The sequence below is a fragment of the Aureobasidium melanogenum genome (genome assembly GCF_000721775.1).
Source record: "Aureobasidium melanogenum CBS 110374 unplaced genomic scaffold scaffold_5, whole genome shotgun sequence".
Taxonomy (NCBI): Eukaryota; Fungi; Ascomycota; class Dothideomycetes; order Dothideales; family Saccotheciaceae; genus Aureobasidium; species Aureobasidium melanogenum.
Genome location: NW_024470057.1, coordinates 754,838 through 780,013, shown reverse-complemented (window position 1 = coordinate 780,013; position 25,176 = coordinate 754,838). Strand labels below are relative to the sequence as shown.

Here is a 25,176-nt window from a genome sequence, read left to right as displayed (position 1 = left end):
CGACATGGCCAAGGAATCTATTGTTGCCGCACACAAGCTAACAGCCAGCCGCACTCCTGGCAAGAAGCGCAAGGCTATCGAGGCTTTTGAGGACGACGAATCAGTTACCGAGTTCCCCGAATTTGACACAGTTGGGTCAACTGCTGCAGTTACGCCCATAGAAGTTGACGAGCGTCCGGCAAAGAGGCAACGTATAACTGAGATTGAGCTTCGTAAGGAGAAGATCAAGAAGAGGGCAACGTTGGGTATATTGACCACCATGGCTATGGGGTATGTTTGCATCTGCTTTGTTCTATTATGAATGTTTGACTAACTTTATTTCGCAGTGTTGCGGTGCCATTCTTGGGAACCTACTTCCAGCTTCTTTGAGATTGATTGCTCCAAGGATCAGCTGCCCTTGTGATGTCTTTCATGTCTTTGAAATTAATCTGCTTCTCTATCCGTTTTTGGCGTCCCTCCGGATTTCTAATTCAACCTTTCAACCTTGTTTGCCCACTGTTATGTGGCCTTTATTCGATCTGAGGACCCCTTTTTTATCTGTTGATGGTACGTAGAAAAGAGAAGGAAAGTGAAAGATCCAGAGATGTTCTCAAGGAAGGAGGTATTCGCCGATTGTGCCGGCCGTTTCTTGCGCGTGCGCTGGTTTTGTTCTTCGGAGATAGCAGTACATGTGAATGGCATCTTTTTTGACATTGCACCATCTGAGCGTCACAGTCAGGGTCGCGTTTGCTATGTTGCAGATATCGTAGAGCCTAGGCAACGGCCTTGCCTGAGTCGAGTGCTTTCTGGTGTTCAAGAACGATTTAGTGCTTCGACTGTAGACTGCCGGCGCGAGGTAATCGTAGGTGAGTTACAGGGCTTCCGTCCAGATTTGCCAGCATAGTATGCTGTGGTTTGCGTTAAATCCTCAAATGATGCCTCAGACCAAGACACCTTTAAATTCAGCTCGTCCTCCTACTCCAGCACCTTGTAGCTGTTCCCATTGCACCAGAACGCGATCAACCACCCAGCATAGCAATCTTCCACTCAAACTGAGCTTCTTGACCCTCGCCCAGCTCTCAACATAGATGGTGCGCATCTCTCCTGTGCCGTAACTGCCTTGCAAGCCGAAGAATCGCAATAAAACTGAGGCAAAGACCAGAATTGTGGCAGTAGCAGGACCATTGGTAAGGATCAGATCCGGATATCCATATTGCTTGTCAGAAGAAGGCGTTAGGACCTTGAAACAATCCCACAAACACAAGAGACAGCTCCAAGGCGCAGAGATCAAACTCTGGTGTATCTTTCTTGCTCTCCTGACTTGCACAATCCTGTACGTGCCTTTCTTGTCACCCATCTCTTGCTCGAACTCCTTGGCAAAGGATGCGGAGAAGTTATCGCCGGACGAGATCAGCCAGGTGCGGCGAGTAAATTTGGGGCAGGTTGCGCTACGGCGGAGCATCGAAATCATTTCTGCCGTATGGCCGCCGCTGCCGAGGACTATCAGAAGGTGGGCAGGTGTGCCGTGTTTGCGAGGTGTTGGTGGGGCGCGTCGGTGAGGAGCCAGGGACAGGATGCGCAGAGTTGTGAATTGGATAGCGAAGAGGGCGAATGTGGCCAGGATCGCGAGCACGGAAGTATTGAGTAAAGCCATGGCTGTTGGCTTGATGATGTCGAGTCTTTGAGTTGGCGGCCGATGGATAATAAAGAAGGGAGTTCGCTGTCGTCAATGCGATCGCAAGTAGAACAGGTGTCGGTTCCTGTACGTTTTAGCCCTTATATATTCTTCATGTTTGCGTAATGATGCCTTTGGTCGAACTGCTGGTTGTGAAAGGAGGTTGAACGCGACTGCCAAACACTCGCTGTGGAGCCTTGACATGTGAAAGACGTCGGCGTTCGGACAACCTCCTCCCGAGCCTGCGTACACATTTCGCTGTTGACCACCAATTTCATCTTCTTTTTACCAATATCGAGGTCGACGCCTCCAGCATGGAAGTGGTTATGGTCTAGTTGTGGTAGAAAAAAAAAACCAGATACTAACCCAAATGATAACGAGCTCTACGAATGCCACAAGTGTTACTTTACTGGGCCCGAGGCAATGCCTGAAGGTTACGAGGACATCAAAGAACCGACGCATACAGCTCTGAGGGCGCGGAAGATCGAGCTCGATGGACTTGATCCTGTACCACAACAAAAAAGAAGAATAGGAAGCCCACGACAACTGAGTTACTATGATCTTTTCATTACCTCTCATACGCCGGAGTTACAGACTAACAACACTCATGCAACATCAACCTCTCTTTGGTCATGCGATGTCCCTGTCTCTCAATTCACAAAAGGTGGAAACAGTATCGGGATCTTGGTCGCATGATATCCGGAGACGTCTGAAGGATAATCAACTGCAAAACACCTTCCTAGTTCTAAAGGACCATGAGGGCACCAACCGATACCGAGATGGCCGAGAACATGACAAATGCCAGAACATCGCCACCTCTGCCGCTCGACATAGTAGAAGATGCACCCTACAGTTTCAGTTAGTCATGAAGCTGAGACGATACAGTACCGAGTACTACTCACAGATGTGCTGGACGACGAAGCACCATTTGCCGAGCCAGAGGCCTTTGATGATCCAGCAGCCGAAGCAGTAGACGAAGCGGGAGCGGAAGCAGGTGTGGCAGCGGATAGCTTCTCAACACCAGCAGTCAGCACCACAGGCACCATGCCCAACTCGCTGAGAGTCGTGGTGGTCTCAATAGATGTGCTTGTGGAAGTGATATCCTGGACGTTGATCTCCATGTTGAAAGTGACTTGGCAAACAGCAGAGGCAGTTCCACTGATATCGCAGCTTTCGGAGACAGAGGCCTCAACGCCCATGGTTTCCGTGGCGAACTGGTATTCGAGGTGCGATGGACCAACAGTGAGGGTTGCCTATGCCTCCGCATCAGTAAAACTGTGTATAGTATCAAACAGGATAGTAACTTGGAGATTGCTTACAGCAAGGGACAAAGTGCCGCAAACAGCAGTTTCCGTGCATACGAGTTCATAGACGGTATCGCTGGGGCCTGCGGAGACGACTGATCCAGCAAACTGCTGTCCGTCGTTCTGCGAACCACCCAGGAAAAGCGAGGTAGTCAAGGTGTCTTTTGCAAGAGCACCGACAGCAGAAGCAGCCAAGAGAGCGATAGAAGAACGCATCGTGATGATCAATTGATGATTTGCGGTCGTGCAGTGAGTATTCAAAGATGTCGATGTTTGATCTACAAAAGTCAAGAGAAAGTTTGCTTATGGAGAGAAAGAGGAAATCACTGCACATATATAATTGCAGGTTCTCTCGAAGGATTTGCTCCTGCTTCAATTAGAATAGTAGCCACACCAACATGCACTAATTTACGAGCTTCAGCCTCTCTTGTCTCGGCATGCCGCAGTATAGATGCCTGAATCTCGCTTTATTACAAGCCACCGAACACATACCAAGACCAGACTAAAAGAAACCATGGGATCAAAAGTCGTTGTGGTTGTGGTTTGACCGGTTCATGGGGACGAACCCTGAGACAGGGGGCCGCAATCTGGCACATGCAGGCACAAGGACAGTGATCGACAGGCGCTTTGTCAATCAAACAACCTCGAATCAGGCAACTTCTAGGCACCAAGCGAAGGATTCGAGAACCACTTTCCATATTCTACTCGTAGATCTCACATCCGAGGTCGGCACATCTCATTGCTTGGGAGACGTCACATCACAATGCTGCAAGAACTATTGACCGCATACATGGACAGAGCAACTACTTCATACCCCTGCATAAACTGTGAGACGTACCTTACAAAATGTATAGCCAAAGAAATGGCATGTTTCGCGCTTTGCGCTCTTCTCAGTCAAATGCAGTGAATTGAAACACGAGACGAGTCTAACCCTTAGCAGACACCGCCACAAAAGCGGTCTCTCTATGTGACCAAGGTAGAAACACTTCATGTATCTTTGATGCGCCTCTCATGGAGTCGAGATATGTCAAAAATGAAACTCGCTAATCAAGATGCAGTAGAAATTAAAAAACAAGAAATTGGTATCATGTACGTTCCGCTTGCCCAAGCCGTAATGCCAAAAGAGCTCGTACGTCCGTCACGTACTGCAATCCTTCGAGAAGAGGCACCAGATGCAAAAGGTCATTATCCGTAGGATCGCTTATCCAGCCTTCTATGGGAATCGCATTGTCTGAGGAATGATGGTCAGGAACAGATTCATGATGTCGGGCAGGAAATTGATTTGACTCACCTTCATGAAAAATATAGCTCATCGGGCTGTTATCGAGAATCATGACCTTACTCAGGTCGGGCTCTACTTGTGTCAAATCCTTTATGTATGCACCATTGCGGAATGTGCAATGTTGACGATAGTATCTGCCGCTGAAGTATTTACGTTCGCGTTCAACCCAATCAATGACAGGATCGGCGTATTCTTGTACAGATGCCGTGAACACTATCAGATTATACCATTTGCAAACCTGATGATGACAGAGTCAGTAGACGAAGGTAGATATTCGAGGAGCACCAAATCTCACCTTGCGCAAAAAGTCATGGCAATATGGACGCTCATGCACATAGTATAATATGGGTACTTGAGGACCAAGCACCATACCATTTCCTCCAATGGGTCCTTGGAGCTTGACTTCGACCATATGACCAGTACTCATTCTTCCACCCTTGGCCATACTGTGAATCAAAGTCTCGTCCAAGTCGATGATAAGTGTCTTCTTGGGTGGGTCGGGATTATAAGTCATGACATAGGAGGGTTGACGCCTGGGTACGAGAGGTCTAGGAGGAGCAGGAGCGCGGGGATATCTGAGTTTTGTAGCAGCCGAGTTTGTTGGGGACTTCAGAGAGTTCGCAACAGCAGCGACCTTGTCTTGGTCCGACTTTTCGGCATCCGAAGTGTTGCGTTGGCGTCTACGGCGCAGAGCATCTTCGTTGTTGTGAAGCTTGATACGAATTGAGCGTTTAGCGGGAGCTATTTCATCCTTGTCGGCAGCAGACTTGGAGCGAGTATTGGCGGCAGGACCTTGGTCAAAAGATGCAAAAGCGTCTCGTTCGGAGTCAGAAGCAACAGAGGAGGTGGTCGAATCGACGGAGGTGCCTCGTGGACGTGTCTGTGGCTTGGTGGATGATGTGTGAGGGGCAGGTTCTCGAGGCTCGGGCGAGAACAAGCGGCGCATGGATCGCATTGGTATGAGGAGAGAGAATTTGCCGTTTGAGTCGTAGAAGGCAGCGCCCAAATATCGGAACGGAGCCAAGATGAAGTCAAGAATGAGCTTGAGTGCTGTGATGAGCATCGAGGCTACACGAGACGGAAGGAGCCATGGCGATGAGGACGAGGCAGCAGGCGCCGACGTGGAGAACTTTGTGGATTTGTGCAAGTCGTCGAAATAGGAAGGATCGGGTTTCTTTGACGAAGAAGCGTGGTCGGCATCGTTGTTGGCGGTGCTTCCTGTGCGCGAACGCGATGGAGTAGGTGGGAGGCTGGGTGTGGGCGGAGGACTCAGTCCCGACAGGATGTTGAGCGCGTTCATAGCAGGGCCATACCCCCAAGAGTCACAGGTCAAGTCATGTACTGACTATCACACAAGAGGTAGATGATGATGCTGATGGTGACTGCTCACGTTTGCTTCCAACCGTCAAGCCCATCACGTCGCTGCTTCCAAAACGTGGGGTGACGCTGGCGCTTTGAGATTCATGGCAACTTTTTGGCCATCTCCTTCTTGGCATCTACCGTCCCTGGTCGACACGTCCTCTTGGTTCCACCACGACAAGAAGACTGCTCGTCGCCATGTCAGAAAAGAACCATGAAGGCCGCGTCGCTCACAACTCGGTCCCCTTGGTTCTCTCCCTCATTACTCTACCTGTTACCATAGGTATCTGGTTCAATGCCGTCTCGAGTCAGGTCCGCGAGCCATACCTTGTATGTTCACCATCTTGTACTACCTTCCTCTATATTAGTTCTAACAATTTCATCAAGGACGAGGTCTTCCATGTTGGCCAAGTTCAACAATACTGTCGTGGTAATTACTGGCACTGGGATCCCAAAATAACCACTCCACCTGGTCTTTATATCCTCTCTGTTTTATTCTATAAAATCACTGGTCGATGTGATCTGGACGCTCTGAGATTTGTCAATGCTCTTTCTCTTTTTGCTATCTTTTTCTTCCTTCTTCACACTGCTCCTCCTGTTTCGCCGCGCTCTGCCAAACAGTTGCCCTCCCAAAAGTCTACCCCTTTACTTCCTTTGGCCACTCTGTGTCCACAACAGATTCATTCCGCTCTCAATGTCTGCCTCTTCCCGCCTCTGTTTTTCTTTTGTGCCCTTTACTACACCGACGTCGCTTCCACTTTGAGTGTCCTCTTTTTCACAAGGCATCTACTGGAGAACAATTCTCGCGGTCCGAGTTCCTTCTTCCAGGCTTGCATATCCATCGTCTTGGCCATCATATCCCTCTCATTTCGTCAGACCAACATCTTCTGGGTTGGAATTTTCCCTATCGTCTTGTTAGCACTCGGCGCACTGCACCAAGATGTTCAGAGTGAAAGACCACCCGACGGCAAGTCTGTTGTGCTGCAGGCGTGGGGCGATGCTACTTTGTATGACCCTCAAATGCGCGATTCTATCCTGGACGGTCAGTTGACACATATCATTCCGTCTTTGTTTTGGATCCTGACATGATATAGACTTCTGGCTCACCTGCATTTCTACGGTGACGTTAGCGTTGCGTGCTTTGTACTTCCCTCGTACACTGCTCAAAGTCGTGAGGCTTGTGTGGCCTTATTTGCTTGTTGTTGGACTCTTCGTTTCTTTTGTTCTCTGGAACGGCGGAGTTGTGCTTGGTACGTCTCCAAAGATCGGATCACCGTTACCAGACTAATCTTTCATTTGGCAGGCGACAAGTCAAACCATGTTGCCACGATACATCTGCCGCAGATGCTGTACATCTGGGCTTACACCAGCTTCTTCTCTTTTGGTCTTACCTATCCATTCGTTGCACAAGGATTACTCTCCGTCTTTGCGTCTCTTCCAATTGCGGCTATTTTGGAGCCGCTTCTGATCTTCAGCAGACGCAAGTTCCTGCCTCGATCTGCGGTGGTTATTGGCTTCGTAGCAGTCATCGCTGTGACCGTGAAGTTCAACACCATTGTACATCCGTTCACTCTTGCCGATAACAGACACTTCACCTTCTATGTCTTCCGCTATCTGCTCTTACACCCCGCCATCAAATATCTCGCCATCCCAATCTACATGTCATGCGCATGGTCTGTTCTCCAAACCCTTGGTGCGCCCGCCCAACTCTTCGAGATCAAGGAAGACGAAAAGGACGATGGTAAAGGCATTGCATCAAAGAAGAATCAGACCGATTGCGAAAGCGACGAGCGAGGCCAGCTTCTTCGTTTGAACGATGCACCTTTTGGAGAGGGCTGCACCATCAGCTTTGTTATGGTATGGATTGGTGTGTCTGCCTTGCAACTCATCACCGCTCCTCTAGTGGAACCCCGATACTTCATTCTGCCATGGATAATGTGGCGGTTACGCGTTCCGCAAGCACAGCCTGGCGCCTCACTCATGGCGAGACCAACACACAAGAATTGGAAACAGTGGTGGAATAAAGAAAGACAAAGACGTAACATTGATCGCCAGAGCTGGGCAAACTGGTTCTATGTTGTCTTGTGGGCAGAGCACGATCACAGGCTCTATCTTGAGACGCTATGGTTTATCATTATCAATACGGGAGTGGGTTACGTTTTCTTGAACTGGGGCTTTGAGTGGCCGTCGGAACCTGGAAAGACACAGAGGTTTATGTGGTAGTGGCACGCTGTCGTTCTTCTTAAATCTAAGCTCACAAATGTAAATATATCACTATGGACAGATGCGAACAAGATACACAATGTGTCAGTCTGTGATCATATGCTGCTAAACAATGCCTTCATTTCCCACCTCATCTGGCCTTCTTGTATCTTGCATTGGCTAGCCCTCGACGGAAGAGTAAGGAGCAATTCTCACAGAACACATGGGGTCGTCGTATCCAGAAGAGGACCATATTTTGTATCGAGACAAAAAGCGTCCACACTGGTCGAACGATGTGTGCTTTGAGTTTGGAATGGTCGACAAGGGGTCAAAGTGTATTATTCCTTCTGATTCAAACCTTGTTGTTCGTGTTTACTGTGTCGTTCCGACTGAATCTCTGTTGTTAAGCTTCAAGGATCTTGGAAACAGCGGGTTGTAATTCGATTATCAGGGGCACAACATCTGCTCAGCCGATTATTGTTGTGCTTCAAGCTATGCGGTTGAAGAACATTTCACTGGGAGTTTCGGTGCCGCGGAGCTGAGGACGAATGAATAGAGTAAAGGCAGGTTTTCTATATCCGACCCCTCCAAGCTGGCAAGCGATCTAAAAATAGTATCGACAGGACGAAACATAATTATGTACATTTGGCAAGGGCCATGACCATCAAGGCCAACTGGCTTATGCCTTCAACGACGGGTCGAGTGGTGTGCCGGACCGTGACCCTTTCTTCGTCGGTGGCCCATCATCGTCTGTTAAACCTAGCGCGGCGCGTACGCGTGCGCCGCCTCTCTTGCGCAATTCGCCCGTTACTCCTCGTAAGCATTCGGGTACCTCCTTGCCCATCTTGAGATAGTACAGCTTTAGGTTGCGGGCTTTGTCCTTGAGTTGTATCTGGTTCCTGTCCTTGAGCACCTCGCTCATACTACCACCGCGACCATAGAGACTGAGGATTTGTGACCAGTGAGGACCTTTGACTTCAGCCAGACCGGCCATCAGCGCGTCCTCTTCTTCTTGTTTCCAAGGCTGCCGCTGAGTAGCGCTCGCACCAGTCTTCGGCTTGGATCGTGCTTTTGGCGAAGATCTAGATTGGCCAATCTCTGATGTTTCTTGGTCTGGTTGTGGTGGTGAGCGCTGTTGCTGTGCACCGTTGTGATCTCCATGACCACTGTTTGGGTCTTGTGCGCCAACTGTCGGGCTACTCAAGCTTCCGAATCTACCCGGTGTTCCGCGGCCTCTGATTGATGGTGATATTACTCCAGGCTGGCTGACAGGAGTTCGTGCCTTAAGATTTGTTAGTCTATTGAGTTCTTCAAAACTCGGTTATGGTGATGACTTACAGGGTTGTTGATGATAGCCTCGACGTTTTTGCTGAGTGCTACAGCAAACTCGCGCAGGAAATCATGCCAGCCGTACTTCCGAGGAAGTGTACTGTACGCGTCATAGGGTGGTTCGTCGAACAGATACTGCTTCCTAGCGCGAGCCCTGTCGAGGAAGTCTTGTTCACTAGGGGCCAGGTTTGGAGCGTCTGGATGACGAGACAGGAGCTGGTCAGCCAAATCGTTAGGGAAGAGTTCATCCAGTAGCGAGTCTGACGGGCCGTCATTGTTCATGAGTGCTGCGATATAAGCCTGTGTCTTTAATTCGAGAAAGATGGTACCCTGCCACTTGAGCAGACGCTGGCCCGGGCAGACGAAGGTTTCCATGAAACGAGAGTCCAGGTCAAAAAAGCTGATGTCGTGGCCCTCGAGAATACTGGAAATGAAGATTGCACGGTTCGCTTTGCGTACGACTTCCTGCTGCGAAGCAGTGAAAGCAGGCAAGGTATGCATGTCAATAAAGACAGCATTCTTGGCGTAGACCTTACGCGTTTGGTCAAAGAGGGTCCGTCTTGTGAAGTAGGCTTGACTTCCTTCATGATCCCGGCCGGCGGTGAGCAAGAGGATGTCGTTTAATGAGCCCTTGGCGAGGTTGAGAATGATCTGCGTAGACTGCGGAGATGATTAGTGTTCGGGGTTATAGGTGGGTATATACAAGAGCAACGAACGAGATTGTCCAGAGTGGCTAGGCTCTGCAATTTGAGATGTTGGCTAGCATCAGCACCGTAGACACAAGGCTCCTCGGCTTGGTAATTCCAGTTTTCAAGCACAGCATTGCTCGGACTCGGGCGCGGCTGCCACCAGTCGGTATTGGTAGGATAGGAAGCATTTTGCACGTGATCGGCAGGCATAGTGTAGTATTGCTGAGGAGTTTGGGGAAGCGACTGTGGCTGGGGATGGGGCTGGAAAGCCGACTGCAAATGGGGCTGCGACGACAGCTGAGCGAGTGGTTGTTGTGCTTGTTGATGGTGTTGGTGCTGCTGGTGCTGGTGCTGGGCTGGCAGGCCCCAGTATGAGGGCTGCTGCTGGTACTGAGGGAGCGACTGCGAGACAATGTGCGAGTGTGTATGGACGGGCTCAAATTGCTGCGACCCGGGGTTCGGGTGGGTGGGTGCGAGGTGTGGGTGATATAGGGCAAAGTCGGTGTCCGGCAGTCTGTTGTACAGGGCCAGAGTCTGAGAGTCGTAGGCGGGCGCAATGTATGACGACTCGGGGTTCACGTCCGCGGTGGTATAGACCAGGTCGGGGCGGGCGCGTTTCTGCGACACGGGCAGGAATGATTCAGAGTCGAAGAAGCTGTTTGAGACGTCGTCTCGGAGGCGCTTAGTCCCATGGCCTTGGGCAAAGCCATGACTGAGGGCTGATGAGCGCGAGAGGCCATTAGCGATGGTTTGATCGGTGAAAGGAATCTCGCCCGTACTCATCCTTATGTTCTGGTCGGATCTCTGGGCCTGCGTCTAGGGCAACGAACTGACTACCGATGAGCCCTAACAAAGCCCTGCAGTCTTGCAATGTACTGACGACGGTTTTGAAGACGACAATAGATGTCTTGGTTTTTTGGGTGATGCTCTTTGCAGACTGGCTCGGAGGTGACTGTCTCCCCCTCGCACTACGCGCTTGGACAAAGTACTCACGCAGCGGCCTGTTCCTCGAGTCCATGTCTTGGCTCTCGTTTTTCACAACCATTGCAGATACAAACTACAACAATCTCAGTGTCTCGCAGCTGCATTATAGGGCAAGATTCTGTATTGCTCAAGTACAACCATAGTTCTTTTCTAACCCTAACAATGTGGGTAAGCCCTTGCTGTCACGCTCGCAAGGCACGAGGCAGGCAGGGCTAAACAGCCACAGCGCTGAGTCAGTGTCCTGCACGACTGCTCGGGTTTATGACACACCCCAGCCCACCTTCCTAAAGCATCACACACGCCAACTGACGTGCAGCTCGTCCTTCAACGATCCACTGACGTGCATACCGTACTCGTACTCATTCGCGAAACCCCAGACTATGGGCCTCGCCCTCAGTCCGTTTACTCGACATTGCTAGACCCGAACCCTAGTCAGCCTCTCTTCGTCATGGCGCTCAACTACATCACCTTCAACCAGGACCACAGCTTCCTGGCGGTCGCGACCACGGATGGCATGCGCGTCTACTCGACCAACCCCTTCGCCCTCGTCTTCCAAACCCCTCTTACCGAAAATGGCGCGTCCGGCGATATTGCAATCCTCGAGATGCTCTTCTCAACCTCGCTGGTCGCCATGGTCCTGTCACCGCGACTCCTGCGCATAGTCAATACAAAACGCCAGACCACCGTCTGCGAGCTCACCTTTCCTGCCAGAGTCGGTGCTGTCAGACTGAATCGCAAGCGGCTCCTCGTCGTCATGGACGACCTCATGTTCGTCTATGATGTGTCGTCCATGAAAGTCCTCAAGGAAATCGTCACTCCCTCGAATCCTTACGCCATCTGCGCCCTGTCTCCCGACTCGACAAACAATTACATTGCATATCCCATGCGCAAAAAAGAATACACTTCGCAACCTGCTCCAAATCACGTACCTCCGTCTGGCCCTCGAGTTACAGAACCAATGAGTGGAGAGGTCATGCTCTACAATGCTAATGACATGCAAGAAGTAAAGGTCATTACTGCCCATCAGACTCCTCTGTCATGTATAGCAATGAACAAGGAAGGTACACTGTTAGCTACCGCTTCGGAAAAGGGCACTGTCATCAGGGTATTTGCCATTCCCTCGGCTCAGAAGGTCTACCAATTTCGCAGGGGCAGTATGCCAGCTCGCATTCACTGCATGTCATTCAATGAAGCAAGCACATTATTGTGCGTTTCTAGCGCTACCGAGACCATTCACATCTTCCGCCTCTCTGCCGACAATGCCGTACCAGATTCAGGACTAGAAGCACCTTCTGATGCTCCTACAACGCCGCAACGCTACCAACGGCAACGTAGCGAAAGTCCTTACGACTCGTCTGATCCCTCGTCAAGTTCCATCCTTGGCGATTCTCCCGCAGATCCATCTGCTAAACCGCTGCGATCTCCAGGTTGGATGTCTATGATGCGGCGAACCTCTCAGAACGTCTCCACAACATTAGTATCGCGTGCTGCAGGATACTTGCCCAATGCCGTTACCGAGATCTGGGAGCCAGCTCGAGACTTTGCCTGGGTCAAGATACCCAAGGGCCGCAATGGTGTGCCTGTCAAAAGCGTTGTCGCCATGGGCGAGGCAGCTCCCGAGGTCATGGTCGCCACTAGCGAAGGCGACTTTTTGATATACAACATTGACCTAGAGAACGGCGGCGAAGGGCGACTAGTCAGACAACATTCCGTGCGGGAACGCAGTGAGACACATAGTGGTTTCAACACCGATTAGAATCCTGGTAACGGAAGATGATTCTGGGTGGACGACATTGTCAATCGAGGCTGACGTGTATCCGACCATCACCTTTGACCTTCTTCATATAGCTTCCTTTTCTTCCGAATCCTCTTCCTCGTTTTAGAGGCAGAGGAATGTTATTGCTGCACTTTTTACAGCGACTGGCGTTTGTTTGGCTAGGCACTCGGATGGTTGCATCTGGGAATGGCGTTCTCTTTTTTTCTTACTAGTCTCTCGTCCTTCAGCGGACGAATGCTGACTGCTCTACAAAGTCTCCACTACCAATTTAACAATCTTTTTAATGTTATTCTTTTCAATCCGCTGTATCTTGTTCTCCTCCTTCGGTGCTGAGGCGTGTGTAGCAGCCGTTCGATTTTCCTGTTTTGGATGTCACCCTGTCTTTCACTTTCAATACCGCTTATCACACCATCGTCGCCTTCGTTAAATCTACATCTTGGTTCGTTACGTTGTTTTGAGAACGTGTTATGAGTGGGTTCGATCGTGTGGAAATTTATCGAAATAGAGCTCCTGGCGGTCACTTCCCTCGTGTCGACCGATCATCACCATACTGACACATATCACTACACTCCAGGCCTTTTTCCAAACCTCCTAAAATCATACAAGTACCTTCCAGACACCGAGAACACCGTCTTTTGACATTGGTAGGTATAAGTAGACCTGCTCTTCCATATCATCCGCCCCAAACCCCAGCAATCCACTCCCTAGCACCTGGATCCCTAGCCCAAGCAGCAACCGCAGCAGCCAACGCCAAACCAACAGGCAAAGCCATCTCCTTAGCATTCCTTACCACAACCTGTGCAGCAGTTTCCTCCGTGACAGGGTTGATAGGATTATGATCGAAGATATGCCGACGCTCACCAACAGCAGGTGATGCAGGAGATTGGGCAGCACTGCGGCGCGCGGATTTCGGAGTCATGGGGTCAGCAATGTTAAAGCTCGAGGTAAACATGTCTTCGAGGCCTGTGCCCTTCTCTGCGGCTTCCATGTCGGATTGTAAGGTCCATTTTGCTGGGTGCAGCTCAAAATGGTCTTTTGTCCTGTTTCTGTCCAAGCTAGAGATGTAGGACGCGGGTTTGCGTGGAGAGTCTTCGTCATCGTGGTCATCTGTCACATTAGGCTTTTTCGACAGAGAAGGCACGCTGGCGGATGAAAGTCCCATCTTCTTGAAAAAGTCGCGCTGTTGCGAGAGAGGAGTTGGTTTAAATTGTGGCGGTGCTGGAGGATTCCGTAGGCGATGTGCAGGCGACATGGGCGCTGGTGGTAGGCGACCGGTAAAGGGAGATTTCTCACCAGTTGCCATACTTGCAGCTGGACGCAAGAAGGGTGGGAGTGCTGAAGCTGCTGGGGCCTGAGCAGTATGAGTAGGTCGGATGGGCGAAGATTGGTTGATGGGTTCCCAATCCATCGAATCTTCCATATCCTGAGCAGGGCCAGGAGATGGCGATGGCCGAGAGAATTGAGACAAAAGTGGTGATGCAGCTCGTGTGGCTGATCGAGTGACGCGATGGGAGCCCAAATTCTCGACGAGAAATGGCTGCCGCGAAGGAGACATGGTAGGAAGATGAGGTGAGGCCTGACTGACAAAGTCGTCAGCTGGGAGATGGAAGCTCCCTGGCTCGATCAGAGGCTCCGTACTAGCCTTCCATGAGACTCTGGGAGCGGACGAGTAGATGACGGTGCGCAAAGAAGCGACGGTGCTCAGGAGAATGAACAGGACAGCACAACCGTGCATGCCCTTTGTGATATCACTGGCCGAGCCCTCGATCCAGGGCCCGCTCAAGTACCACCAAGCAGTAGCTCTCAGAGCGAGGATTACAAATTGGTAACGGTAAAAGTCGGCCAGTCCAACTGCATGATGAGTTCGATAAGGGAACCTTAGGCGATCTTTGAAAGTTGGATTCCACCATAGAAGCCAGAAGCTCAGATATAAAGATTTCTTGACAAGGTCGACAAAGAGATGAGCGCAACCCGCTGGTAGGAAGTGTAGGCGAAAGCCATTTACTGAACAACCGACAAGCATGAGAGGAGTCAAGCCGGCGACCTCCTCATTGTCTCCAGGAATGCCCAAGAAAGCCAGAGCGTGCCAGTAAGCCTGAAAGAGAGCACTTCCCCACCAGGCCATAGCGGCGACGCTTAAGGCAGATATGGCGAGAGAGGATGAAGTGGGAAGGTTGTTGAAGGCATGAGCTTTTGAACGTTCAAGATTCCGCGTGAGAAAATCGGCCTTTGCGACGTAGTTTGTCCTCTTGAGATGTTGTTCGATTCTCGGGGCGCATTTCAGGCAAACTTGGGGAAAGCGACGCTCGAGGTCTTTGCGATATTGCGGGTACTCGGCTTCGTATTTTTGATATTGTGGATGGTTCTCGGCGGGGAGGTACTCGGCGAGGAGGGTAGTGACCATTTGCTGATTCTTGAGACATGTTTTGCAGAAGAGGTTGGACGACTCGGGCTGGACGGGCGAAGTGGGTCGCTGAGGAGGATGGGCAAAGGAAGCAGGTTGTTTAGGATTTGGAGTAGCCGGGGGATCAGTGATGTCTCCATTCTATAGCAAAAGTCAGAGTTGGCGATTCGTAGGTGGATGGTGGTTGGCGTACCGAGTCGAGGTGGTTTGTGGCTTCGCAGCTGGTGCAAGTGAATTGTCGCGTGCGTCCGTCCTTGACATGGGGTGATCGCATGCCACAGTAGAAGCATTCCAGACGTGGAGCGAGGAGACTCGGCATGGCGAGGTCGAGTAATGGCGATGAGGAAAGAACGAGGGTGTTTCGTATATCGTGTATCGTGTTTCGTAGTATGAATCGAGCAGGCGCGTAAGTTCAGCTTCACGTGGGAAATGGCGACATGGCGGACCCTGCAATCTGATCGGATGTAGGGTGACTTTTTCGAAATTGTACAAGAGTTGATGTTCAGATTGTTTATGTCTTTTCGAACTCGAAGGCTCGGCTAGCAACTGCCCGCATGCTAAATAGCAACCCGCTTCGGGAGTGACGCGCACAGGCCACCAAAGTCCGCAACTTCTACAGAGACTCTGGACTTTGTCGACGCCGACATATCATTTGTATATCCCACCGTCGCAATGCAGAAGGTGGTCCAGCGAAGGATAGCCGCCGAGCGTCAGGCCCTGCGCCGCGCTGCGAAGCAGACTGAGAAGGCCGACAATGCAAAGGAATGGGGCGCACGATGGCAGATGCAGTCTCGCCGCAAGCAAGAATCCATCTACTTCAAGGAAGAGAAGTTCCGCAGACGCGAGGAATATGAAGTCGGCCCCCTCCTCGCTCCCAGACGCGATACTGGCTACCTCAAGGATAACTACGGCACCATCGACCCCAGCGTCATTCAGACCGCAAAGCTCCACTGGACCATGTACAAGCACTTCAAGTGCCCTTTTGCTGTCGGCGATAGAGTCCTAGTCACAAAGGGAAAAGATATTGGCAAGATCGGAACCATTGCTGAAACTCAACCCGATACTGGTTTCGTACGCATGCAGGACTTGCGCAAGGTATCCCCACCAAAAAACACCTGCTACTTTTCCCACCAATGCTAACAACTCTTCAAGGCCGACTTCTTCGTTCCCGAATATGTGCGCAAGGAAAACAATGACAGTCGCCACATTCAACCACAAGCAGTGCCTGTTCCTTGGGACGACCTTAAACTCGTCTTTCCTCTTCGCGACCAGACCACCGGTCACTTCGAAGACGTCGTTCTGGACAAGGTCGATCTGCGCAACGCTGGATGGGTAGAGCGCAAGAACGGTCATCGTGAATACATTCAGGGCCAACGCTTCCTTCCTGGTGTCAAGACCCCACTTCCCTGGCCCAAGACTGAGGAAAAGGACAAACCAGAAGGCTACGACGACGACACCCTTCGTATCACTGTCGACGAGGCCACCCACCGCCCCTACTTGCTCCAACCACCCATGCCTCCATCTGTCATTGATGAGCTGAGAAACAAGTACTCCATCTTCCGTACCCGCCACGAGCCAGCATACATTGCCGCAAAGGAGGCCCAAGACCGCGCCGCAAAGCACAAGGAGAACCTCGCCCGTTTGGTTTCCACTCCTCTTGCCGAACTGAAGGAGCTAAGGCGACAGGAGAGACTCGCCAACCCTCCCGAGCTGTCCGAGGAACAACTTGCAAGAATTGGAGAGGTCATGGCTCAGGAGAAGCAGAACGCCATCAACAAGCTCTCTCAGCAATAAATTTGTTGTTGCTTGTATTATGGTTTACATGTGGTTTGCATCGATGTGGCGTTTTGGTTTCTTCTCCTGTAAAATTACCACCCCCTTGTCACTTTGACCTTTTTCTTCAGTATATGCCTTTAGATATCCAGGCAAAAAGAACTTCAATTTTCTCCCGAAATTTATCTCTGCCTTATGAATTCAGTTGCAATCTGTTCGTAGGTGCAGAACTCAACCTCGTCTCCAAAAGATTTGACCCAAGTCAGGAATCTCTGAATCATTCCGATTACGTGCGCCATTCCGCTAGTGTCTGGATGAAGGACGAGAGCGAAGATTGTCATATCTTCCCTGCCATCTTCAACTTCGCTCTTCAGCCACTCGAAACGATCCATCCACATGCGTTCGATCAAGCGAACGTCGACGAAGCCTTGTGAATTCGGCACATTGGGGAAGAATTGCATGGGTGTCATGTCCTGTACACTTATCAGTCACAAAGAGTCAGAAAGTCAGGGTAGAAAGCAACAACCTCCATATACCAATTGCACGGAATTTCAACCAGCGTAGACTTATCCAACTTCATAAAGTCCTTGGAAGGCTTCATCCAACTACTTGCCTCCTTGTCGGGAGAAAACTCGATCGTGTCGAGTTTGTCCACGTTCTTGGGTAACAAGTATGGCGCGCTGTCCACATGCGCCAGACTTGAGTCCCAAAGAAAGCCGTGCTCTTGCAACAACCTCACTGTACGTTCTTGGATTTGATACAATGGTGCTCTGTACCCTCTAGGTTTCCTGCCTGCCAGCTCCTCTGCCAGCTTCATCGTCTTGACCAACACATCTCTTTCCTGTTGTGCCGTCATTTGTGTGCTTCCTTCGTGAGAATAACCGTGTAGTGCGATTTCAGCTCCTGACTCGACGATCGCCTTTGTTTGTTCAGGGAACGTTTCCATCGAGTGGCCGGGGATGCACCAAGTTATTCTATCAGATATACCGAGACGGGAGAATACTTTGAGGAGCCGAGGAACACCAACGTAGCCGCTGAAGTAGCCGGATGAGATGTCGGCCATGTTGTTATCGGGGTGTTGAGATGTGCCCAGCCAGCCGGAAATTGCATCAAAGTCAATAGAAAGGGCGATTTTGATCTTTTGCTTGGGTCCAGTCGTGCTGGATATGGGGGCAGAAGAGGCCATGTTGAAGAAGATTGAAGTTCAGAGTTGATAGTGCTCTGAAATGAGAGCAAAAGTTGGACGGCACTTACACTTTATAACTTTACTATAGAGATACCTACTTGCTTTTGGCACAAGGCTGATGATATATGTATCAGGACCAAAGGGGAAGGTGCAACCAGGCGGACGACCATTCTACTGCTGGAGTCTGACAAAGAAGCGTGTCATGGAATCATGATTGTCATCAGAACCCGTAGCAAAGCTTTTTGGGAGAAATTGTCTCGAGCAACATGATAGCATACATCGCGTGACCATGTATGCAGGAGAAAAGGAAGCTGGAAGTCTGCGCGCAGGAGTGCTTGGTTGACTGGAAGCGGAGTGCCAAGCTTTGGTTCAGCCAAAATTTCGACAACGACAGGAAGTCGACGAGATCAGAGCGCACCGCTTCGAACGCAACACACATCTCCATACCGCAAAAATGGCAGAGACTGCAGTGTAAGGCCGAAATGCTCGTCTGCAATTTCCACGGACCCCATACTGACACTGACGCAGTAACGAGACAATCCTGCGCGAGGTGCGCGTCGACGCTCTGGTATGCGACCCAACCATGGCCAAAGGATGAAAGAGAGGACAAGAGTTGACAAGACGGACAGGTCGTCATGCGCATTATCAAGCACAGCTCGCAGGTTTTCCCCAGCATCGCAACTGGATCTCTGGTCGGTCTGGACATCGAGGGCCAACTGCAGGTCACCAACTCTTTCAACATGCCTCAGGTCGACGGCGGCGTTGCTGTAGGCGATGCCAACGATGCACAACTCGCTGCCCAGATTGCCGCTCCCCGCGCAAAGGCCAACATCGCATACCAGGCTGAGATGATCCGCATGCTTCGCGAAGTTAACGTTGACGCTCAGAGCGTTGGTTGGTACATGAGCGCCAGCATGGGCAACTTTGTCAGCCTTGCCGCCATCGAGAACCAGTTCTACTACCAGAAGGAGCCCAACGAGCGCACCGTCACCCTGGTTCACGACGTCAGCCGCAGCTCCCAGGGCAGTCTCAACCTCCGCGCCTACCGCCTTTCTCCCCAGTTCATCGCCGCTTACAAGGAGGGCAAGTTCACCACTGAGAGGTGAGGATACCAAGAAATACAGGAACCCGAACCGTCATGCTGATTTGTGATATCCAGCCTGCAAAAGAGCGGTCTCCGTTACCAGGACATCTTCACCGAGCTGCCCGTTGTTGTCTACAACTCGCACCTTCTCACCTCTTTCCTCCACCAACTCCCTACCCCTCCTCCCAGCAAGGCCTTGAACTTCCCTCCCAGCCTCGCCACTCTCGAGCAAGACCCCTCGCTCACCACTCTCCCCCTGGCACCTAACTTCGACTCGCTTGACCTTTCAATCGACCCCTTCCTCGAGAAGACCTGCGACCTCCTTTTGGACAGCATAGAGACCCACCACACCGAGCTCAACAACTACCAATTCTACCAGCGTTCGCTCGCCCGTGAGCAGGCCAAGATCACCCAATGGCAAACGAAGCGCAAGGCCGAGAACGCCAGCCGTGCCGCCACAAAGCAGCCTCTTCTGCCCGAGGATGAGTGGCAGAAGCTTTTCAAGCTCCCTCAGGAGCCCTCAAGACTCGAGACTCTTGTCAACAGCCGTCAAGTCGAACAATACGCCCGCCAGGTCGATGCCTTCACCGCCTCCATCTCCGCAAAGATGTTTGCCGTCAAGTCAAACCTCGTCCCCAGCGACGATTAGGTTGTTGTTACGTTCTGGTGGTTGTAGATAAACGGAGCATCCTCAAAAGAGAGACGGCAACTCAAAAAAGCATTTCTTCTGCGAAAGATATCCGGGCATTGATGTGTGGGCATGATTTTGGTTCTTTGTGGGCGACAAAAAGAAACAGGCGTTTTACGGAGCGAAATTCCAAAAGAAGATCATCAATCTGTGTGACACAAAAAAGCGCGGATACTTTGGGCATTTCTGTAGGCTTTTTAAGACACGACGCAGGCACATGAGAGATTAATGAATTCTTTTCTAACTTCAGTCAATCTTCTGACGAAACGATATGAGATGTCTTGTAGCACGAGGACCCGCGGAATTGCCAAGTTGAATATTTCTGAGCAGGGGCAACAACATGACTGCTTGACTGGGACATAGCAGCACATGCACTTCTCGTCAATACCGTAAAAATACAAAAGGCAGGTTCATCGTTATTCGTCATTTCCTTCAACCATGTTTCAATCCATCCAGATATGCCACCAATCTCTTCTTGATGATGACACCTACCAGTTTTCCAGTACCTTCTTCGATCACCATCAAATGCCGCAGTCCCAGTTTTCCAAACAGCTCGACCGCATACTCCATTGGTGCCTTTGCACAGACAACCATAGGGGTACGGTCTACAAAAGTCGAGAGATCGAAATCACCCTCTTCGGCATTGCCTAGTAATCGCACCTCGCTGTCTTTGGGGTACAGTCCTCCCAGTTCTCTCAATCCGAAGCTGAGTTCGCCTTCTGCTAGATATCCTTGTAGGATATGGTTGTTCTGAACAAGCACAAGACCAGCATCCATGAGGCCTCTGCTTTCGAGCTGGACGAGCTTTTCCTCTAGGATTTCTCTTCTGACTTTGTTGCTTGCAGGCACATGAAGCGTGATTTGTTCCATGGTGTGTGCTGGAGGAATCAGTTGTTCGACCAGGACGTTTTCCATCTGGATGTAGCCTAGACTGTGATCGAGGTCTAAGAAAGGGTGGCCCAAGACGTTTTGAGCGAGGTCGTAGACGCCTTCTTTGCCCAGGGCGTCGGCTACCCATTTGGCGACTAGGATTGCTACCATGTGGGGGAGTACGTAGTCCAACTCGCCTGTGAGTTCGAACATGATAACGCAGAGGGATAGAGTCATTCTGCTCACGCCAGCTAGGAATGCGGCCGCACCGACCATGGCGAAGATGCCAGGAGAAATGTCGCTAATGTACTGACCTAGCAGACGACCGAACAGTGCTCCTGCATCCAGAGCAGGAATGATCACTCCAGATGGAACTTTGATGCCAAAGGTAATGATGGTAAGTGCGAGTTTGGCCAATGTGCCATAGATCAACCAGCCCATATAAGCCCAGCGATCATCTGTACGAGCCTCATTCTGACACACCCAAGACTCTGCAGAGTCTTCGGTTCTGCAGTCTACGAGTAATGTCTTGATGATCATATCGCCAGGCTCGCGGATCAGTGGGTTGGGGTATTGGAGTAGTGCTGTGGCGAGAACAATCAAGAAGACTTCGAAGACTGGATGGTTCTTGATGATGGCGTATTTGCGGAAGGATTTGCTCCAGAGGTAGTTTAATCTGCAGAAGACACCACCAAAGATGCCGCCTGCGATGCCTGTTAAGAAGTTGTTAGTACGTGCGGACTTTAGCGTTGCAGCCATAACTCACCAAGTACGACAAACACCAAGTAGTGCACCGCACCATAACTCGTGCCATAATTGGTCTCAAACAAGACCAACTTGCCAGTGCCTGTTGGATTGAGCTCCTTCAACACCATGGCGGCAACAGCGCTGCAGAGAAATGCTCTCCACAGCACCTTTCTCGGAAAGTAAGTACTGATTTCCTCATAGCTGAACAACACACCGCCGATGGGTGCACCAAAAGCTACAGATAGACCAGCTGCGCAAGCCGCACTCAGCATCTCTCTCATTTTGCGTCCATTGTCGCGGTACTTTGGGAATAAGGAGGCCACGAGGTATCCCACGCAAGTGGAGATGTGTACAAATGGTCCTTCCTTTCCAAGACACATGCCTATATTGCCATGGTATGTCAGTAACCAGAGAGAAGACTTCAACCAGCATCCAGCTGAGGCTTGCAAAAGGAGGAGATGATGCTTACCTGTGGAAACAGCAAACACAGCACCAATCGCCTTCACCACCAGAACTTTCAAAGACAAGAAATTCGGAATCACAAATCCACCAAGGATAGTCTTGATCTCTGGGATACCAGATCCAGCAGCCATATACATTGTTTTTCCAGCAGGCTGAGCAGTTCCATCCTTATCTTCTGCATCAGGAGCACCAGCAGTAGGCAATTCACTCTTCGTAGTCATCGTCACACTAGCACTGACAAGACCAAACAGCAAAGCAAAAGCAACGTAAATTGCAAAAGCAGCTGTGTATTTGTCGTTCCAGGTTTTGAATTCGGCGCATTCGGTGACGGGCTCAGAGGCTGAGGTTGCAGAGGCACAGCAGGCTTCGCGGGTGAGGAAAGGATTTGTGCTGCAGTGGCCTAGCTTCCAGTCACTGACTGTTGCGGCGGCGATGTCGACGAGGTAGGCTACGCAGGCTGTCAAGGCTCCGATCATTGCTGCTGCTATCCAGCCAGAGGATGAGTCGAAGAGAGCGAGTGCTTTGCCTTTGAGGTTCTTTTTGTTGTGGATATCGCGAAGACGATAGGAATCTTTGACCTATCATTGTATAAGCTTCTTTGATTTTTGCAGCAAAAGAAGAAACACTCACAAGATCATGTAACCAGTCTATGGTAGTATAGTCATTGTAGGCCAGTCTCTCGCCTACCGTACTACCAGCCATAGCCTGCTCTTCAACACTAACATGGCTCTTGACAATCGAACTCGCTGCATCGTCCTTCTGTATCAATCTGCTGAGTCGACGATCTGGAGCTTGCTCAACATCAATCAGAGGAGTATCCTCGTCAGCCATCTCATGCGACATTTTCTCCTTTCTCACAGAACCAAGGATAACGAAGAATATAGAAAGCCGCCAGCCAGAATTCAAAAAATGGACCTACCGCTCTTCTTGTAATGGTAACCTACTGTTCGGTTCTAAGGAGTCGCGATAATGCAAAGAGGCGTCATCGCACAAAAGCATACACTGTTTTGTCTCTGGATTCTATGGTTCAGGGAGTGGTACGGGAATGCGTTATCAGCATATCAGCGGAATGTCAGTGGCCGAGGGCGCCACAAGATAAGGGACGCAGAACGTGCGGCCAGACGTTGTGAGACCGAGGACGCGAGATGATCAACGAGTCAGCAAGATACATACCGTACCGTTCCAGTTCTTTTGTAACTGGCTCTGGCAGAGCGTGATTTTGTTGGTGATAAGGGTGCGGCATGCTGTCGCTGGTGGTGGATGTGGGGTGGGCGACTCTTGACCACATGGAGAAATCGCATGAAGACATTCAGATTGAGCCATGCGTTTTGACAAATATTCGTATTATCGACAAATCGTAGCAAATCGTCGTAGAGACTATATGCTGGCTAGGGGAAGTCTAGATGCGTGTTTAAGTTGACTTCTTATCTTGGACGCCCTTCTTCACGCCCTCGACGAAGGCTTCGACGGCTTCACCGCCACCGAGAGGTACACTACCGCCCTTGACCATACCGCCATTCTCGACCCTGACACCGAGAGCCTCAGAGACCATGGGAAGACCTCCATCTCTCAGTGCGAAAGTTAAGCTACCCAGACTCTGGTTCAATTGAGGTGAGCGAAGTACGCGCTGTAGCAGCTCACGCTTCTGCTCGGTTGCCATGGCTTCGATTGCAGCGCGAGCGGTTTCCTCACTGGGCTCAGCAGATGAAGTGGTGGCACCAGATTCCTGGGCCAGCAAGAAAAGCGAGGGAGGCAGGTGCATACAGAGTGCATCAATCTGCTCGGGCGAAGTTGATGACAGCCAGGGAATGGTGTTGTTGGTTGAGAGAAGCTCGGAGAGAGTGGTGAAGGGTCGGTCGTATGACTGTTGCTGTTGTTGATGCTGCTGGGTACCGAGTGAGGACCCTTGAAGAGATCTGAGGAAGTTTTGAACAGCATCGTTGGCATCGCCAGGAGGAGCACTACAGACGCACAGAGCATATCAGCCTACAAGTTCCTGGATGTGTTGGAGAACAGCCGCAATAACATAAATGCTTGTCTGATGGTATCTCAGATATATGCTATCCTCGCAATGCAGATATACCCGTGCCCATGCAATTTTGATGGTATTAGTCCCCTGCAACGCCTAGTGTTGCCTTTCAATGGCTCTAGCACAACCAAAACCAGAATCGTGAAATGAAAAGAGAAAACCTACGCTCTGCCGCCATCAGCACCACCTTCGCGGCTGGCTTCGCCTTCTTCTCTGGGGTCAGCGCCAGTGGCATCTGCACCAGCACCGCCACTGCCCTGTCTGTGATGTTCGGGTTGTGCATCCTCCATGTCAACGTCGTCGCCGCCTTCGTCATCGTCATCATCATCACCTCCTCTCAGACGCTGAATCTCGAAGCCGACATCGACCTCTTCGCCAGCGAGGATATTGTTGATGATTTCGCCGTAGCGCTTGTCTCTTGAGCTGAACCAGCTTGCATCGCCACTAGGGTGTTGTGATTTGGATTGGAGCCAGAAGAAGTGGCGTTGCGAGGATGATGAGAACTTGAGCATGTAGATACGACCGTTGGTAGGAGATTTTGTGTCGGATGATGATGTGTTGCCAGTGTAAGGGGTGAAGGTAGCATCGCCAGGGAACATGATCAGGTCGAGCTCTGGGGATGTGGGAGGGGCGGAACGCGGGCGCCAGCAGAAGTGTACGAGCTCTGTGAGAATTCAGTTGGTATGGGTCAGAGATCTGGAAAGCAGAGTCGTGATACCATCTTCTTCATAGAGGTAAAGGTAGCCAGGAGTGGCATCAGGCTTGACCTTTTTGCCCTGCGATGCGCATTAGCTGTGCATCTCGAAACAATCCTGAAGAGGGTGTGCATACATTTAGGTCGCACTGGCCAGCCTTGAACGTAATGAGAGAGTCGGTAGCCATGATAATTGTGTGTGTGTGTCGATGGCTTAAAGAGTGGATGTGATGGTGGTTGGACACAACAATGTTGCAGTGTTTGGTGGACTGCTAGAGAGAGATGGACTCGCGATGACGCTGGCCGTGTTGCTTGATCGCTGGAGCTTCACTTCCGTCGGCCTTGCTAAACACCGATCCTGCCAAGCGCTTTCTCTCTACCGACCGATACCTTGAAGAACTGAAGGAACCTATTTTCGAAATAACATACAAGTTGGCATTCATTCAAGCGTAGATCATACAAACATGTTCAACCAAAAGATCAGTACAGAAGACTCCCCAATGAGCCCGAAATCATGGGCAGTATCAGCCATTCCTCGGAGGCAGAGTCTTGAGCCGCGCCTGTCACTTGCTAGACATACCACATCACATCACAGAATGGCCGAGCGACTGTTCGATTTTCACAAGTCATCTTCTGTACTTGCACATAAAGATAGGCAG

At 50.7% G+C, this 25,176-nt stretch overlaps 12 protein-coding genes across 12 annotated transcripts; 4 read left to right on the top strand and 8 right to left on the bottom strand.

The window, feature by feature from the left end:
• Positions 1-919: 919 nt before the first annotated feature.
• Positions 920-1,633, bottom strand: M437DRAFT_73740 (Alg14-domain-containing protein; the record flags this gene model as incomplete). Its single annotated transcript, XM_041026096.1, has 1 exon — positions 920-1,633. One exon carries the CDS (start codon positions 1,631-1,633, stop codon positions 920-922), a length of 714 nt encoding a protein of 237 aa, XP_040881843.1.
• A 766-nt stretch (positions 1,634-2,399) lies between these two features.
• On the bottom strand, positions 2,400-3,174 carry M437DRAFT_64442 (uncharacterized protein; the record flags this gene model as incomplete). Its single annotated transcript, XM_041024422.1, has 3 exons — positions 2,400-2,501; positions 2,557-2,907; positions 2,974-3,174. The coding sequence occupies 3 exons, from the start codon at positions 3,172-3,174 to the stop codon at positions 2,400-2,402; spliced, it is 654 nt and encodes a 217-aa protein (XP_040881842.1).
• Positions 3,175-4,058: 884 nt separating this feature from the next.
• M437DRAFT_11085 (uncharacterized protein) lies at positions 4,059-5,330 on the bottom strand (the record flags this gene model as incomplete). The annotated part of the gene is made up of 3 exons (XM_041018593.1): positions 4,059-4,189; positions 4,250-4,478; positions 4,536-5,330. Coding segments are annotated over 3 exons (1,155 nt in total), but the record flags the coding sequence as incomplete, so codon positions are not given.
• Positions 5,331-5,797: 467 nt separating this feature from the next.
• Positions 5,798-7,822, top strand: M437DRAFT_44184 (uncharacterized protein; the record flags this gene model as incomplete). The annotated part of the gene is made up of 6 exons (XM_041020868.1): positions 5,798-5,929; positions 5,987-6,641; positions 6,694-6,849; positions 6,903-7,340; positions 7,395-7,614; positions 7,705-7,822. The coding sequence occupies 6 exons, from the start codon at positions 5,798-5,800 to the stop codon at positions 7,820-7,822; spliced, it is 1,719 nt and encodes a 572-aa protein (XP_040881840.1).
• Positions 7,823-8,480: 658 nt separating this feature from the next.
• Positions 8,481-10,602, bottom strand: M437DRAFT_82809 (uncharacterized protein; the record flags this gene model as incomplete). The annotated part of the gene is made up of 3 exons (XM_041027814.1): positions 8,481-9,083; positions 9,140-9,790; positions 9,847-10,602. 3 exons carry the CDS (start codon positions 10,600-10,602, stop codon positions 8,481-8,483), a joined length of 2,010 nt encoding a protein of 669 aa, XP_040881839.1.
• Positions 10,603-11,251: 649 nt separating this feature from the next.
• Positions 11,252-12,559, top strand: M437DRAFT_44193 (WD repeat domain phosphoinositide-interacting protein; the record flags this gene model as incomplete). The annotated part of the gene is made up of 1 exon (XM_041020870.1): positions 11,252-12,559. The coding sequence occupies one exon, from the start codon at positions 11,252-11,254 to the stop codon at positions 12,557-12,559; it is 1,308 nt and encodes a 435-aa protein (XP_040881838.1).
• A 694-nt stretch (positions 12,560-13,253) lies between these two features.
• M437DRAFT_82807 (uncharacterized protein) lies at positions 13,254-15,303 on the bottom strand (the record flags this gene model as incomplete). The annotated part of the gene is made up of 2 exons (XM_041027813.1): positions 13,254-15,125; positions 15,178-15,303. The coding sequence occupies 2 exons, from the start codon at positions 15,301-15,303 to the stop codon at positions 13,254-13,256; spliced, it is 1,998 nt and encodes a 665-aa protein (XP_040881837.1).
• A 353-nt stretch (positions 15,304-15,656) lies between these two features.
• Positions 15,657-16,778, top strand: M437DRAFT_73733 (uncharacterized protein; the record flags this gene model as incomplete). The annotated part of the gene is made up of 2 exons (XM_041026095.1): positions 15,657-16,079; positions 16,137-16,778. The coding sequence occupies 2 exons, from the start codon at positions 15,657-15,659 to the stop codon at positions 16,776-16,778; spliced, it is 1,065 nt and encodes a 354-aa protein (XP_040881836.1).
• Positions 16,779-16,939: 161 nt separating this feature from the next.
• On the bottom strand, positions 16,940-17,943 carry M437DRAFT_43311 (polysaccharide deacetylase; the record flags this gene model as incomplete). Its single annotated transcript, XM_041020722.1, has 2 exons — positions 16,940-17,230; positions 17,284-17,943. 2 exons carry the CDS (start codon positions 17,941-17,943, stop codon positions 16,940-16,942), a joined length of 951 nt encoding a protein of 316 aa, XP_040881835.1.
• Positions 17,944-18,397: 454 nt separating this feature from the next.
• M437DRAFT_82804 (eukaryotic translation initiation factor 3 subunit H) lies at positions 18,398-19,676 on the top strand (the record flags this gene model as incomplete). The annotated part of the gene is made up of 4 exons (XM_041027812.1): positions 18,398-18,414; positions 18,472-18,511; positions 18,573-19,045; positions 19,103-19,676. 4 exons carry the CDS (start codon positions 18,398-18,400, stop codon positions 19,674-19,676), a joined length of 1,104 nt encoding a protein of 367 aa, XP_040881834.1.
• Positions 19,677-20,147: 471 nt separating this feature from the next.
• M437DRAFT_82803 (uncharacterized protein) lies at positions 20,148-22,637 on the bottom strand (the record flags this gene model as incomplete). The annotated part of the gene is made up of 4 exons (XM_041027811.1): positions 20,148-21,298; positions 21,352-21,714; positions 21,802-22,372; positions 22,425-22,637. 4 exons carry the CDS (start codon positions 22,635-22,637, stop codon positions 20,148-20,150), a joined length of 2,298 nt encoding a protein of 765 aa, XP_040881833.1.
• A 568-nt stretch (positions 22,638-23,205) lies between these two features.
• Positions 23,206-24,705, bottom strand: M437DRAFT_73729 (uncharacterized protein; the record flags this gene model as incomplete). The annotated part of the gene is made up of 4 exons (XM_041026094.1): positions 23,206-23,755; positions 23,989-24,487; positions 24,542-24,599; positions 24,655-24,705. The coding sequence occupies 4 exons, from the start codon at positions 24,703-24,705 to the stop codon at positions 23,206-23,208; spliced, it is 1,158 nt and encodes a 385-aa protein (XP_040881832.1).
• Between the last annotated feature and the right edge of the window lie 471 nt (positions 24,706-25,176).